The 17,301-nt window shown below is 45.2% G+C and overlaps 1 protein-coding gene across 1 annotated transcript in view; it reads right to left on the minus strand.

Annotated features, from left to right (window-relative positions):
* FANCC (FA complementation group C) overlaps nucleotides 1-17,301 on the minus strand; it is a 399,194-nt gene that overhangs the window by 317,461 nt on the left and 64,432 nt on the right. Inside the window, exon 4 of the mRNA XM_069762014.1 lies at nucleotides 2,179-2,273. Coding sequence (XP_069618115.1) covers nucleotides 2,179-2,273 — 95 coding nt within the window. The remainder of the gene's footprint in view (nucleotides 1-2,178; nucleotides 2,274-17,301) is intronic.

Genomic DNA, 17,301 nt, shown 5'->3' on the forward strand with positions numbered 1-17,301 from the left:
AAACTATTTTATAGAAAAAAATAATTATTTTTGCATCGCTTTATTCTGAGGACTATAACTTTTTTTATTATTTGCTGATGTTGCTGTATGGCGGCTCGTTTTTTTGCGGGACAAGATGACGCTTTCAGCGGTACCATGGTTATTTATATCCGTCTTTTTGATCGCATGTTATTCCACTTTTTGTTCGGCGGTATGATAATAAAGCTTTGTTTTTTGTCTTGTTTTTTTTTTTTTTCTTACGGTGTTTACTGAAGGGGTTATCTAGTGGGACAGTTTTATAGGTCGGGTCGTTACGGACGTGGCGATACTAAATATGTGTACTTTTATTGTTTTGTTTTTTTTTTAGATAAAGAAATGTATTTATGGGAATAATATATATTTTTCATTATTTAGGATTTTTTTAAAAAAAATTTTTACACTCTTGTAAATTTTTTTTTAAACTTTTTTACTTTGTCCCAGGGGGGGACAATACAGATCGGTGATCTGCCAGTTTGCACAGCACTCTGACAGATCACCGATCTGTCTCAGAGCGCTGCAGCGTTACCAAGTGCCTGCTCTGAGCAGGCACTTGGTAAGCCACCTCCCTCCCTGCAGGACCCGGATCCGCGGCCATCTTGGATCCGGGACTTGCTGCAGGGAGGAAGGTAGGAGACCCTCACAGCAACGCGATCACATCGCGTTGCTGCGGGGGTCTTAGGGAAGCCCGCAGGGAGCCCCCTCCCTGCGCGATGCTTCCCTGCACCGCCGGCACATCGCGTACTATTCCGTCCTTGGGAAGTAGGGCCCACCCCACATGGACGGAATAGTACGTCTAATGGCAGAAAGGGGTTAATGATAGCACTTTGGTGCAGATACGTTGTTTTGATCACCTGTTTTTGCATTTTAATGCAATGTCGCGGCGACCAAAAAAAACGTAATTTTGGCGTTCCTAATTTTTTTCTCGCTACGCTGTTTAGCGATCAGGTTAATGCTTTTTTTATTGATAGGGCGATTCTGAACGTGGCGATACCAAATATGTGTAGGTTTTTTTTTTTTTTATTATTGATTTATTTTGAATGGGGCGAAAGGGGGTGATTTAAACTTTTTTTTTTTATTTCTTTCACTTTTTTTTTACTTTTGCCATGCTTCAATAGCCTCCATGGGAGGCTAGAAGCTGGCACCACTGAATCGGCTCTGGTACATAGCAGCGATCATTAGATCGCTGCTATGCAGCAGAAATGCAGTCTGCCTATGAGCGCCGACCAGAGGGGGGCGCTCACAGCAGGCCGGTATCAGTAACCATAGAGGTCTCAAGGACCTCTATGGTTACCATTCTGACGCATCGCTGACCCCCGATCATGTGACGGGGTCGGCGATGCGCTCCTTTCCGGCAGCCCGGCCGGAAGCGCCGGTTAAATGCCGCTGTCAGCGTTTGACAGCGGCATTTAACTAGTTAATAGCGGCGAGTGAATCGCGATTTCACCCGCCGCTATTGCGGGCACATGTTAGCTGTTCAAAACAACTGACATGTCCCGGCTTTGATGCAGGCTCACCGCCGGAGCCCTGCATCAAAGCGCGGTATCTGACCTCGGACGTACTATCCCGTCCGAGGTCAGAAAGAGGTTAAGCTGATAACCTGATAACCTGCCCCCACTACTGACTGGTAGCTTTGTGTACACTGTACATGGGCAGAAATTTGCCAATCAGTGGTGGGAGCAGGGTGATACAGAGGGCATGAAAATGCTCGACTGGCTGGCAGCGGGGTTACTAGTCCTCTACTGAGAATATCCTGCCCATAAAACAATGCTTATAGCAAAACTACAGCAAGCAGCCAAGTACATAACCTAGTGATGGAATCAAGGTCTCCGTCTCTACATGAAGCTGTTCTCAGATTAGGTGGAAAAAACATAGGGACAGATTCCCTTTAAGAGGAGTTTGCCGTGAAAATAAATTTGCCGCAATTTACTCCAATGATCTATTATTTTAGAATGGTGTATTAAATGTCAGCTGTTATAAATCTGTTTTGTATAAAATAATTTTAAAGACAAGAGTTTAAAAGAGAATGGTAAATAAGGCAGCAGTGAAATACATTAAGTCATTGAATCATGTCATTATGAAGTAACCCTAGTACAGACATTGAGAAGTTCTCAGAATTTGTAGATAGGAGGTCTCACACCGCAGCTAAGTGTGCGGTCTTACCTTTATCCAGCCATTGGCTTTTCTTTCTATGGCACCGTGTGGTTCACTGCTGGTCAAGCAGCAAAGACAACATATCAGGATCTGTCGAGTGTCCTCTGCAAAAGAGATTTTATTTGATATATTTCTATATAAAACACGCGTTACGACAGCTTCTGACTTCAAAGTAAGAAATATTTATTAACTTAAGTGACATTTTGACTCTCATCCTACTCACGTATGATACCAGATGAATGTATTCCATTATATTAGTGATTGTATTAGACAGGGCGTCTTGAAGCGCTGACAGCTGTAACCTTTAGGCTGCCGTCACACGTTCAGTATTTGGTCAGTATTTTACCTCAGTATTTATAAGCCAAAACCAGGAGTGGAACAATTAGAGGAAAAGTATAATAGAAACATATGCATCACTTCTGTATTATCACCCACTCCTGGTTTTGGCTTATAAATACGGAGGTAAAATACTGACCAAATAATGATAGTGTGACGGCAGCCTTAGATGGTAAACTGCTTTGCAAATGAATTCTTCTTTCCTTTCTCGTTTATCTGCTATAATAAACTATATAGGTAACTGAGTCCTAAGGAATAATAATATGAAATATGTAAAAATGCTTAATCAGCTTTATTTAACAATAGAATGATTACTATTTCAGACTACTTGAGTGTCAATCTTCATTATTTAAGATTTAGAAACACAAATATATAAAAATTCTTGTACCTTCCTACAATTTCAGTATTTATTTAATGCAGGAAGCCACATGATATCACAACTGACTTCTTCAGCTTCCAATGATTACTAATGGAAACAGAAGCAAGTAAAAATTAGGTAGCGGGATCCCATTCTCTTATTGTGATCCTGCCCAAAAATACAGTTTTCTTGAGAACCCCCCCCCCCCCTCCCACCAAACAGAAATAACTATTTGCTCATCTAATCAGCCAACCAAGTGTAACAAATGTTTAGTGTTAGCCCCTATGACAGCGTGATACCCTTTAAATGCTAGTTAGAATCTACAGCCACTAGAAAGAGTAGCCTCCAATGACAGACCAATATTACAGAATAGTTCAATCAGAAATATGTGTCACTTTTAGTGTTGAGCGATACCGTCCGATACTTGAAAGTATCGGTATCGGATAGTATCGGCCGATACCCGAAAAATATCGGATATCGCCGATACCGATATCCGATACCAATACAAGTCAATGGGACATCAAGTATCGGAATGTATCCTCATGGATCCCAGGGTCTGAAGGAGAGGAAACTCTCCTTCAGGCCCTGGGATCCATATTAAAGTGTAAAATAAAGAATTAAAATAAAAAATATTGTTATATTCACCTCTCCGGCGGCCCCTGGACATCAGCGGGAGGATCCGGCGTCCGGCACGGCTTCTTTCTTCAAAATGCGCGCCTTTAGGACCTGTGGAATGACATCCCGGCTTCTGATTGGTCGCGTGCCGCCCATGTGACCGCCACGCGACCAATCAGAAGCCGCGACGTCATTCCTCAGGTCCTAAAAGGCGCTCATTCTAGGACTTTAGCTGAGGAATGATGTCGCGGCTTCTGATTGGTCGCGTGGCGGTCACATGGGCGGCACGCGACCAATCAGAAGCCGGGACGTCATACCACAGGTCCTAAAGGCGCGCATTTTGAAGAAAGAAGCCGTGCCGGACGCCGGTTCCTCGCGCAGATGTCCAGGGGCCGCCGGAGAGGTGAATATAACAATATTTTTTATTTTAATTCTTTATTTTACACTTCCGATACCGATACCCGATATCACAAAAATATCGGATCTCGGTATCGGAATTCCGATACCGCAAGTATCGGCCGATACCCGATACTTGCGGTATCGGAATGCTCAACACTAGTCACTTTGTAACTTTAAATATGGCCTACTGGTCACAGCTAGTGATGAGCGAGTGTACTCGTTGCTCAGGTTTTCCCGAGCACGCTCGGGTGATCTCCGAGTATTTGTTATTGCTCGGACATATAGTTTTCATCGCCTCAGCTGCATGATTTACGGCTGCCAGATACGCTGAACACATGTGAGGAATTCCTGTTTGTTAGGGAATTCCCACATGTATTCAGCCTGTCCAGCAGTCGTAAATCATGCAGCTGAGGCGATGAAAACTATATCTCCGAGCAATAACAAATACTCGGAGATCACCCGAGCGTGCTCGGAAAAACCTGAGCAACGATTACACTCGCTCATCACTAGTCTCAGCAGTTGTAAAGTGGGAGCCTTTCAGATCAGTTTTCTGACATCTTGTGTCCCAATAAGAAAACTGTAAAAGTTCTTAATATGTCTGTAAGACTCATGTCGGTGTGGTAGTTGTGGGGAAGGTATATCTTGCCCAGGTATTTGTCCTATGTGAATTAGGCCACTCAGTATCTTCAGGATGCTAATGGGTTAACAAGTGCAGGAATAAAGGATGACCAGCTGGGGGTTTCCAGCCTCAGCCTGGGGCACACAGATTGCCTGTCTGTGTGAGACAAACGTGAGTGAGAGCTGTGCTCAAGAATTGTGTGATGTTAGCTGGGTGGGAGAAGACCCCCAGTGGTTGAGATAGCAACGTGTTGGTTTAGTTAGCGCCGGACAGGCTAGGATTTATTTTTATGTTTTGTTTTATCTATGTTGCTTTCACGTTAATAAATCTGACCGGAGGTCAGCCTGCTCAGAAAACCTGCTGTACACCTCAGACTCAATGCACAAACCACGTGGCCTTTGACCCCAGCAAAGGCGATCTTGGAGTGTTGTGTCACATTGTGGTGGAGAACGCGGGCATACCGTGGCACAGGCGACAGCATGGAAGACGTGGTGAAAGCCTTAGTACAGTCCACTGCCGTACAGCAGCAGGCCACTGCCGCACAGCACGAAGCTAATCGCTTGATGGCCGCACAGCTGAAGGAGTTAGTGGACATGACGGTTGCAGACCGCCAACTTCTCCAACAGGTGGCGCAGCGCCTGGTGAGCATGCCTGACGCTGACCCGCAAGCAGAGTCCAGAAGGATCCATGTGAGTCGATACTGGCAAAAGCTGACTGCAGAAGATGACGTCGAGGCATACCTGACAACGTTTGAACGGACGGCACTGAGAGAGAAGTGGCCGAAGGCACGATGGGCCGATTTGATTGCCCCGTTTCTCTCCGGCGAGGCCCAAAAAGTTTACCATGATTTGGACCCGGAGGTCGCTCAGGACTTTAAGAAGCTGAAAGCTGAGATCCTGGCCCGGCTGGGTGTGACGACGGCTGTCCGGGCACAGAGGGTACATCAGTGGACATACCAGCAAGATAAACTGGCGCGGTCTCAGATGTTCGACCTGATCTACTTGACAAAGAAATGGCTGCAACCCGAGGTACTGACAATACCCGAAATAATCCAGCGGGTTGTCCTGGACAAGTACCTGAAAGTACTACCACCAGCGCTGAAAAGGTGGGTAAGCCAAGGAAATCCCACGACAGCGGATCAACTTGTGGAGTTGGTCGAGCGTTATTCCGTGGCAGAAGGACTTCCCGACGACACCGCCAGCCCCCGGTCTGTGCCTCCTCCTCGTGGAACCGGTAAGACTGTTCCAGGGACCACGGGTGAAGGAAAATCACTTAAAACTGTGGGGGAGGAACCCGGGACTGCTCGCACTCCGAGACCAAGAGTATTGGACGGTGGTCTCAGTAGGGGACCTGTTAGGTGTTTCCGCTGCCATGAGAAGGGCCATGTTTCTGCGAACTGTCCTGTTACCGCTGAACCCATGCAGTGCGACGTTATAGACTCTAAAAAACGCATGTCTTTGGTTACACGGCTAGTGAGTGTGAATGCGGGTCAAAATGATACAGCGAAACACCTGTGTGAATTATCTGTTGATGGGAAAAATGTTGTGGCATTACTAGACTCTGGAAGTGTGGTGACTCTGGTGAAAGCTAGTCTGGTGGCACTTCCATCTGGTCCGTCTGACAGGTTTTCTGTAACGTGTGTGCATGGTGACACCTGCTCGTACTTAACAGCGGTCATATGGATTTCCACTCCCTATGGGTCAGTGCAGCACAAAGTGGGACTCGTTCCCGCATTGTTACAGGATGTAATCCTGGGCAGGGATTTTCCCTATTTCTGGCAGTTGTGGGAGAATCAGTTGCTCCTTCACGGTAGCTGTACCCGTGAATCTTCTCCCATGCCATCTGGAGGTCCCGAGTCCCTAGAGGAGACCCCACAGGAAGATGTTGCTGGGGAGGTTAGTGAATCTAACCTTCAGTACCCCTTCTCCGTCATGGCGGGGGAAACGGAGGAAACTGTGGAACCTCAGCGAGAGGCGGAGGCAGACAGCCATCCGGCACCCTGCCTGCCAGATTTGGGAGTCCAGTTGGATGACTTCCACAGCGAGCAAATGAAAGATCCTACCCTGACTCCGGCTAGGAAAAATGTAAAAATGATAGATGGGGTACCCGTAGAACCTGACACTAAGCTAGCGTACCCGTATATGGTTCTTGAAAATGATTTGCTCTACCAGGTAGAAAAAAAAGGGGAAGACACAGTGCAACGGTTAGTGGTACCCAAACCTTATCGGCGGAAGGTACTGGACTTGGCCCACGGACATCTAATGGGGGGACATCTGGGGGTACAGAAAACCACAGAAAGGATATCGTATTGTTTTGTGTGGCCTGGAATACATAATGATGTGCGTAACTATTGTGAGTCCTGTCCAGAGTGCCAAATCTCGGCACCTAAACCTCGGTTCCGTAGCCCTTTGGTACCCCTTCCTATAATTGGAGTCCCTTTTGAGAGAATTGGAATGGATTTGGTTGGGCCCCTTCCCCGACCCGCACGTGGGCACCAACATATCCTCGTCATCGTGGACTATGCCACTGGTTACCCGGAAGCCATCCCTTTGCGTAACACAGCTACCAAGACGATCGCCAAGGAATTGGTACAAGTGTTTAGTCGGGTGGGAATTCCAAAACAGATACTCACCGACCAGGGGACTCCCTTTATGTCAAGGGTAATGAAGGAGCTCTGCAGACTCTTACAAATAAACCCGTTGCGTACGTCTGTCTATCACCCTCAAACAGATGGCCTGGTTGAGCGGTTCAACAAAACCTTAAAACAGATGCTCCGGAAGGCGATAGACAAAGATGGGAAGAACTGGGATTACTGGTTACCCTATTTGCCGTTTGCCATTAGGGAAGTTCCCCAGTCTTCCACGGGGTTTTCGCCTTTCGAACTGTTGTACGCCCGTCGTCCCCGGGGACTGTTGGACGTCGCAAAAGAAACCTGGGAAGGTCAAGTCACTCCCTTTAAAACGGTGATCGACCATGTAACACAAATGCAGGATCGTATTGCCGCTGTCATGCCCATTGTTAGGGACCATATGTTACAGGCCCAGGGAGCCCAGAGGCAAAGTTATGATAGAGGCGCTAAGGTCCGTACATTTGCATCCGGGGACAGGGTGTTGGTCCTAATCCCTACGGTGGATAGTAAATTTCTGGCGAAATGGCAGGGCCCATTTGAGGTCCTGGAAAGAGTTGGTGAAGTGAATTATAAAGTGTACCAGCCTGGTAAGAGAAAACCAGAACAGATTTATCATGTGAATCTGATAAAACCCTGGAAAGACCGCTCTGCCCTAACGGCGGATCTGCCCCGTCCGGTTTGTTCAACTACCGTACCGGAGGTGCAGGTTGCCGAGACTCTCTCGGAATGACAAAAATCTGAGGTTAAGCAGTTTTTGTTACAGAACCGACAGTTTTTCTCGGAAAAACCTGGCCTGACTAAGCTAGTGAAACATGAGATTGTCACAGAGCCTGGCGTCACAGTTCATGTGAAGCCCTACCGGATTCCGGAAGCACGCCGTGAAGCCGTCTCCTGGGAAGTGATGGCAATGTTGGACTTAGGAGTCGTTGAGGAGTCGCACAGCGCCTGGTCCAGTCCAATCGTGTTGATACCTAAACCGGATGGCTCCATCCGGTTTTGTAATGACTTTAGGAAACTGAATGCGGTTTCTAAATTTGATGCGTACCCTATGCCCCGGGTCGATGAGTTGATCGACCGGCTTGGTACGACCCTGAATTTAACAAAGGGGTACTGGCAGATCCCTCTGGCCGAGGCGGCCAGAGAGAAGACGGCATTTGCTACACCGGAAGGTCTGTTCCAGTATGTCTACATGCCGTTTGGACTTCACGGAGCTCCCGCAACGTTCCAGAGATTGATGGATCGAGTCTTGAGGCACCACAGACAGTACGCTTCTGCCTACCTGGATGACATCGTGATTTACAGCATGGACTGGGAAACTCACCTCCGGAAGGTACAAGCGGTGATTGATGACCTGCGAGATGCAGGCTTAACGGCAAACCCCAAGAAATGTCACATCGGACTTGAAGAAGCCCGATACTTGGGCTACGTGATTGGCAGAGGAGTGGTTAAACCCCAGATCGACAAAATACAGGCAATCCAGGGCTGGCCACAACCAGTGAACAAAAAGCAAGTACAAGCTTTCCTGGGGATTGCCGGCTATTATCGCCGGTTCATACCCAATTTTGCAGCCATGGCTACCCCCTTGACGGATCTTACCAAAGGGAGGGGTTCCGTCATGATAAAATGGACCTCAGCTGCTGAAGAGGCCTTCCATAGCCTGAAACGGGCTTTGTGCTCTCAGCCCGTACTAGTGACTCCTGATTTCAGCAGCGAGTTTGTGGTACAAACTGATGCCTCTGATACTGGTGTCGGAGCTGTACTTTCCCAGGTGAGGGACGGAGTCGAACACCCGGTCCTCTACCTCAGCCGGAAACTGAATGTACATGAGCAGAGGTATGCAGTGGTTGAAAAAGAGTGCCTAGCCATTAAATGGGCTCTCGACTCCCTCAAGTATTACCTGGCTGGTAGGAAGTTAAGGCTGGTCACGGACCATGCCCCTCAAGTGGATGCACCTCCACAAGGACCGTAATAGTCGGGTAACCCGGTGGTTCCTTGCCCTGCAGGCTTACTCTTTTACGGTGGAGCACCGACCTGGGGTGCAGATGGGGAACGCCGATGCCCTGTCCCGAGTGCACTGTTTCAAGAGTGTTCTTGCTCGACCGGAGTGGTCTGAGCAAGGGAGGGGATATGTAAGACTCATGTTGGTGTGATAGTTGGGGGCAGGTATATCTCGCCCAGGTATTTGTCCTATGTGAATTAGGCCACTCAGTATCTTCAGGATGCTAATGGGTTAACAAGTGCAGGAATAAAGGATGACCAGCTGGGGGTTTCCAGCCTCAGCCTGGGGCACACAGATTGCCTGTCTGTGTGAGACAAACGTGAGTGTGAGCTGTGCTCAAGAATTGTTCGATGTTAGCTGGGTGGGAGAAGCCCCCCAGTGGTTGAGATAGCAACGTGTTGGTTTAGTTAGCGCCGGACAGGCTAGGATTTATTTTTATATTTTGTTTTATCTATGTTGCTTTCACGTTAATAAATCTGACCTGAGGTCAGCCTGCTCAGAAAACCTGCTGTACACCTCAGACTCAATGCACAAACCACGTGGCCTTTGACCCCAGCAAAGGCGATCCCGGAGTGTTGTGTCACAATGTCATAAAAACAATAATGAAATGGAGTTGCATAATAAAAAATAAGCTCTACATTTGAAACTACAACATTTCTATTCTGTATGTTCAGAATATGGTTTCGACGTGATGGACTTGTCAATTACAAAACTATCAACATTTATGTAGAATGACGAGCAGCTTTGGAGATACTTATTTTGCAATCATGTTAAATTACGGTACTCAAGAATGCGGCCAGAAGCTTGTGTCTGCATCAAGTCTGCAGGAGTTCATAGTAGCAAAAGAGTGCTCTACTAAGTGAGAAAGATGCAAGTCACGAAAAGGTCGAATAAGGTCGAGGTCATACAGAACTGGGCTGATTATGTTAATGTCATTCAGATCAAACTCTGTCAAGAGATTAATCTGTGTGCCACCGTAGACTGATCCGATTCTCTCGCATGAGAGAATCATATCACAGGTGTGTCTTCGGTAATCGGACTACCCTCGGATGTCATCACGTGCATCGATGTTTCACATGCACACACAGACATGTATGGGTGAACGTGATCTGATTATTGGATGCACTCACAGTATGCTGCGATTGTTTTCTCATGCCGAATCAGCATAAGAAAAAACATTTGCACGTCTGCACTGCCCCATAACATGACACTGAGCCCTATAAACCTAAGTTCTAATACACTATGTTCCAAATTATTATGCAGATGACATTTTTCTCGGATTTTCCTAAATGGTCGGTGCAAATGACAGGCAGTCTAATAAAAGTCATCACCCGTTAGATTATACATTGAATTTTATTGAAGAAACCTCCCAATGATAACAGTATAATCTCCAAAATGAACAAAAACTCAAAATGCACTGTTCCAAATTATTAGGCACAGTAGAATTTCTAAACATTTGATATGTTTTAAAGAACTGAAAATGCTCATTTGTGGAATTTGCGGCATTAGGAGGTCACATTCACTGAACAAAAAAGCTATTTAACGCCAAAACATCCTAACAGGCCAAGTTACATTACATAGGAACCCTTCTTTGATATCACCTTCACAATTCTTGCATTCTTGAGTTTTTGGAGAGTTTCTGCTTGTACGTCTTTGCACGAAGTCAGAATAGCTTCCCAGAGCTGCTGTTTTGATGTGAACTGCCTCCCACCCTCATAGATCTTGTGCTGGATGATACTCCAAAGGTTTTCTATAGTGTTGAGGTCAGGTGAAGATGGTGGCCACACCATGAGCTTATCTCCTTTTATGCCCATAGCAGCCAATGACTCAGAGGTATTATTTGCAGCATAGATGGGGCATTGTCATGCATGAAGATGATTTTGCTCCTAAAGGCACAATTCTGCTTTTAGACCATGGAAGAAAGTTGTCAGTCAGAAACGCTGTTTACTTTACAGAGGTCATTTTCACATCTTCAGGAACCTTAAAGGGTCCCACCAGCTGTTTCCCCATGATTCCGGCCCAAAACATGATTTCTCCACCTCCTTGCTGACGTCGCAGCCTTATTGCGACATGATGGCCATCCACTACTCCATCCATCTGAACCATCCAGGGTTGCTCGACACTCATCAGTAAACAAGACTGTTTGAAAATTAGTCTTCATGTATGTCTGGGCCCACTGCAACGGTTTCTGCTCATGAACACTGTTTAGGGGTGGCCGAATAGTAGGTTTATGCACCACAGCAAGCCTTTGAAGGATCATACACCTTGAGGTTCGAGGGACTCCAGAGACACCAGCAGCTTCAAATAACTGTTTGCTGCTTTGTAATGGTATTTTGGAAGCTGCTCACTTAATCTAATGAATTTGTCTGGCAGAAACCTTCCTCATTATGCCTTTATCTGCATAAGCTCTATCTGTGCTCTGTTTCAGTCACAAATCTCTTCACAGTATGATGATCACAAAGTTTTTGTGAAGTATCTAATTTTTTCATACCTTGTCAATTGCACTATTTAACGCTTTTCAACAGCAGAGAGATCCTTTTAATTTCCCATATTGCTTGAAAACTTTGGCCTGCTTAATAATGTGGAACATCATTTTTAAGTAGTTTTCCTTTAATTAGAATCACCTGGAAAACGAATTATCACATGTGTTTAAGATTGATTTCAGTTATCTATTGAGCCCTGAGACACAATACCATCCACAAGTTTATTTGAAAAACAAAACAATTAAATCTTTATGACACTTAAATCCAAGTTGCATAATAATTTGGAACAGAGTGAAGAAGTTGAATAAGTGTGTATGTGTGTGTGTTGTCCAGCAGGAGTAATCAGCTCCCTGCTGGGTCAATGAGACATCACCACACTCTACTTAAACTCCAGAATACTACTGTTAATTGCAAGTTTTAGCTTGTACATGCTCTTGCATGCCCGTTTGATGCTCATTTTTTACCTCAGTTCATGTTTAGACATGTAGACTATCCTTCTGCCTCTGTTCCTGGCATTGACACTGGTTTCTAATGACTCACTGTGAGATTGCTAAGCTTGCCACCAACCACTCTGAGGACCCAACCCAGGAGCCCCTGTGTAAGTAAAGATCCCTGTACTGGGGTTAAAGGGTGAAGGCCAGAACATCCCTTGAGATCTGCTAGAGTTCAGTGTTTCTCAACTCCAGTCCTCAAGACCCCACAACAGGTCATGTTTTCAGGATTTCCTTAGTATTGCATAGGTGATAATTTCATCACCTGCTCAAGCATTAATTCCATTGCCTGTGCAATACTAAGGAAATCCTGAAAACATGACCTGTTGTGGGGTCTTGAGGACTGGAGTTAAGAAACACTGTGCTAGATGGAATGGCTGGTGGAAAGCCCGGCCATGGAAGCCCTAGTAAGAGATGCCAGCCTTCCACTGACAGGATCTTTGCTAAGAAATAGGGTTGGGGTTTTTTTTCTACAGCACTCATTACATTACATTTTGATTTGTGTTCTATGATGACTCAAAGGGATTATTGAGCTTTTAAAAAATGATCAAATATCCTGTGAATAATCCAGCTGATCATATAGCACGTCGATAGTTAAATCTCTACCGACCAAATATTAATTTGGCTTGAGAACCTCTAAATTAAAAAAAAAAAAAAAAATAGTCAAAGAAGTTGTAATGCATGCAGCAACATAGAAGCACAAATGTATGTGCAGAATACCAATAATACTGCAAACATAAAACCAAATGATTATGTCCAAGCTTTTGAAGTGGAAACAATTATTAGGGTTGATTTGGAGTTAAACAACGTTTTATAAATCAGCATTTAACTCCATATTATAATGGTTTATTTTAATGCTAACATGTACAGAGGAAGTGCAAAGTGACTCATAAAATGTATTTTAGAACTACTAAGCCACTTTTTGAAAAATAATTAAAATACATTTTGCGTTAATCAAAAAAAGAATAATCTTCGTAATCGATGAAGGTAAGGATCTGCAGGATTAAATCCATTGAGGTTAGTATTTTAAAATCATTAACTAAAGTAATTGAAAATATACAATATCCTGAAAGGGACTGTAACCTGTCCAAAATTTCATCCATTTTTTTCTCTAGCAACTAATGCATGTGGCATGAAACGGAGATAGAAATTAGCTGGCCGTAATGGTGAAAGCAAGCTTCTTTAATTGAACTCTATGCTTTTTATCAGGTACTTAAGGATGTTAATGCTGATGTAAAGCAGCCTTGTGTAATAAATGTCTAGCTGGCCTGTAGGCCTGTTATGACCTCCTGCTGGTGGCATCTTTACAAATCAATAATGTTTGCTCTTTTTCAACGGACAACCATGTCATTTATATTCCTTTACTCTGTTATTACCGTAATTCACAGAGATACACAGTGTTAAAGTGGATCAATTGTGGACCACATTTTACAACATACGGTAACTATATTTTAAAGTGGATAAAAGCCTTTTCTTTCTTTTTTTTTTGCTACTGCGCTCTGCCTGTCCAGTGTAGTCAGTTAGGTTTTTGGTTGTTTGGTTTTTTTTTAACAAGGAAAAATTGCACAAATCAAAGTCTATTCTTTAACAGAAGGCATTTAAACAATATGATTATGATTTCCTGCTCGACAATGAGAAAATAACTCAACCACTACACCACAGTAGTAAAATCGATTTTAAGTGCCTGCTCTGCTCCCCACCCACAAAATGCATGCTCAGCATAATAAAGCAGGGGATATATTGAGTATTGTAATTAAAGGAAAAGATGAAGGGGGGTGTTTCTGGCCTTTCTAAACATGAGAAGAAGAATTAAAAACCACAAAAGGTTGCTCGATTCTTTATTTTTCTAAGATAAATTCCAGCTGTTTCAGACTCCAGGAAAGTGGCTGTAGGTTTATGTTATGTAAAAATAGTACTTAGATGATATAAAAGGTGACACATAAATGAACCATCTGTATCTACAAATTAGAAAAAAAGTAAGGAAAAGTTCAAGCAAAACATTTTTGGGTAAAATAGAATTATATTCTCTGATAGATTCCCTAGGATACTTCCAGTTCCCTCCTCTGGAGGCTATTTATGGAAAATTGAAAGCATCAAGTTAAAATAAACAATTCCAAAAAGTCTATCTAAGGCCTCTTTCACACTTCCGTTTTTACAATCTGCACAGGTTCCGTCAAAATGTTGAAAAGAAGGATCCTGTGCAGATTGTAAAAAAAAGGGTGCACTGGGCCCGTTTTTCTGACGGACCCGTCGAGACTATGTGCACCTGTTGTGTACGCGTCTTCGCAGCGGTTTTCCGCTGCGAAAACGCATACACAACAAACCCAGGTTAAAAATAAAAAAACGCAAAATTCTTACCTTCCGGCGTCACGCGCAGCGTTACCGATGCTCGCGATGATCCGGACAGCTGGCTTTCCCAGTAATGCCTTGCGTGTAATGACCTCTGATGACGTTGCGGTCTCGCGAGACCATGACGTCATGGGATCATTTCGCAATGCATTACTGGGAACGCCAGCTGCCGGGATCATCGCGAGCATCGGTAACGCTGCACGGGACACCCGGAAGATGAGAATATTGCGATTTTTAACATTATATCTTGTTACTATTGATGCTGCAGAGGCAGCATCAATAGTAAAAAGAGAGAGAGCGAGCGAGAATTTCCCTGACTGGAAATTCTTCCACGCATGCTCAGTTTCAAAAGACGGAACCCGTAGCTGGTTTCCTGGATTTCACAGTCAGCGACGGATCCTGCGCACATAGTCTTCCATTATAGCCAACGACTGACGGCGCAGGATCCTTCGCTGAGTGATTTGCCGACGTGCAGAAAAAAAGTTCCTCTGTGCGTTGTCCCCGCCCGACGGACAGCAATTTTCCAACGGATCCAGTGCACGACGGATGAAACGGAAGGCCATCTGTCACAATCCATCGCTAATAATGAGAAAAAAACAGGATCCAGCAGAAAAACTTTCTGGATCCTGTTTTTTCAAAAATCAACGGAGCTCAAAGACGTAAGTGTGAAAGATGCCTTAGCAGTAAACATCACTTGTTATTAGAGTTGGTGCGACACGTTTCATCTGTCCCATTCCATCGCCCATGTCAGTGGCAGCTGCACGAGAGCAGGAGTGCTGCCTCTTACCTGCTGGAATCCACATATTTCCTTTCGATTAGCTGGCCTGGCAGGACATCAAATGTCGCTGCAAAGATGACATAGCGCCTGGCCACTTAAACAAAAGAGCGTGCGGATGCCGGCAGGTAAGAGGCGATACTCCGGCTCCTGTGCAGCAGCCAAAGACAACAAATGTCGTGGCCAATGGAATTGGACATGTCAATGGATTCACACAAAACACTACATTTGTTGTTGGTACCATTTTGAAGTACATTTTTGGTTACTTTATATTCCATTTTTGGAGGAAGAAGAAATAACCGAAGAACAGAAACTCAGGCATTTGTATTTATTTTGTTTATGGCACGCACAACTAATGTTTTTAAAGCTTGTTTTCTTCTAAATCCAGAGATAACAAACATATAGCTTTTTTATTTCCAAAATTAGGGAAAGGAGGAACTTTTTTTCAAAAATATTGTTTTAATTTCACTTGAAGCTGAATTCACGTGATTGCAGTGTATTGTAAATACAACTTTGGCAAAAATTAAGAGACCACCCCATCAACACCCTGTCATGGGCAGCCCAATCTCCAGACCTGAACCCATTGAAAACCCCTGGAATGTAATCAAGAGGATGATGGATAGTCATAAGCCATCAAACAAAAAACTTTAAATTTTTGCGCCAGAAGCAGTGTGAAAGACTGGTGGAAAGCATGACAAGAGGCTTGAAAGCTGTGATAAAAAAACGGTAATTAGACCTACCGATAATTGTATTTCCAGGAATCCATCCTGACAGCACCATTGGAGGGCGTCCTTCTTACCCTCAGTGGGACAGGAATAACAAGCGGTTAAAAGGACCCTCCCTACTCCACCCACCAGTGTTTTTCCTGTCCCACTCCACCACAAGTTATCTGCTGCTGATACCTGCCATGGGGGGGTCCCTGAGCCTCCCAGTGTAGCGCTGCTCCTGGGGTCGGGTCCGCTTCCTCTGTACAGGGGGCTCTCGGTCTGGGCACCTGGCAACTGAGGGGTGAGTGTGGCGGTCGCCGGAGACCGCTTCCATCAGCGGCAGCGGCCACTCCCGGGTCCAGCGGCCGCGTCACTTCCGGTCGCGACGGCCATGTCACTTCCGGTGGCGGCAAGCGCTGGAGCGCGGGACACCAGCAGCAGCGCCGGCCTCAAGAGAGGCCTTGGAGCACGGTCAGCCGCAGGGACGTAGTAAGGAGGGCAGGATCAACCAGGTAAAACCTATATAAACATTATGGGGGGGTCTTTATGCCGCCGGCCATCCTGACAAGGAGCACTCGGCTAAGCTATCTCCGCTATGGAAGAGACAGCCAGACCTGAGGGGACTGATCAACTACAGGAGCACGTGAGTGGGCTAATGGAAGCCATACCACAATGCTTCCCATCCCTCCCCCTACTTTCCTATCTACACTGGTATCTCTATGTATTCTAGGCAGAGCCTCCCATCCCTGCACCTGAAAGGAAAAAATCTGGGAAAAGTAAATGCCCTATTTGTGCTGCTAAATTCCTTGAAAATTGGCGAAAGCCACTATGCAAGTTGTGCACATCTAAAATTGTGGGTGATGAACAGGCTGCGTTATTAACCAGTATGAGAACAATGATCCGTCAGGAGGTTCAGGCATCCATCTCAAGCCTGAATCTTCCCCAGACAAGTCAGACAGAACCGCAAACATCACGGAAAAGACCAAGAGATTCTAGTCCTTCTTCCGAGGAAGAGGATTCGGAAGAATCAGACTAGGAGAGACAAATTGGGTAGAGGGAAAAGATATCTCTTCTTGGCGGCAGATACAGATGAACTTCTTCATGCAGTTTGTAACACCATGCAGTTCGTAACACCATGCAGTTACAGGACACGCCAGAGGAAACCTCGATTCAGGATGAAATGTTTGGCGGTTTACATGCTCAAGTCACAAAAGCATTTCCAGTCAACAATCATATTTGTTCCATGATTTTGGAAGAATGGCAGGAAGTGGAGAAGAGACTAGTAGTGCCTAGAGACTTCAGACTCCGTTTACCCGGTAGCCAAGACCCCAGAGAAATTCCGACTCTGGGAGGGCGCTATACCCTTATTCCG

The sequence above is a fragment of the Ranitomeya imitator genome, chromosome 1 (assembly GCF_032444005.1).
Source record: "Ranitomeya imitator isolate aRanImi1 chromosome 1, aRanImi1.pri, whole genome shotgun sequence".
NCBI classification, from domain to species: Eukaryota; Metazoa; Chordata; class Amphibia; order Anura; family Dendrobatidae; genus Ranitomeya; species Ranitomeya imitator.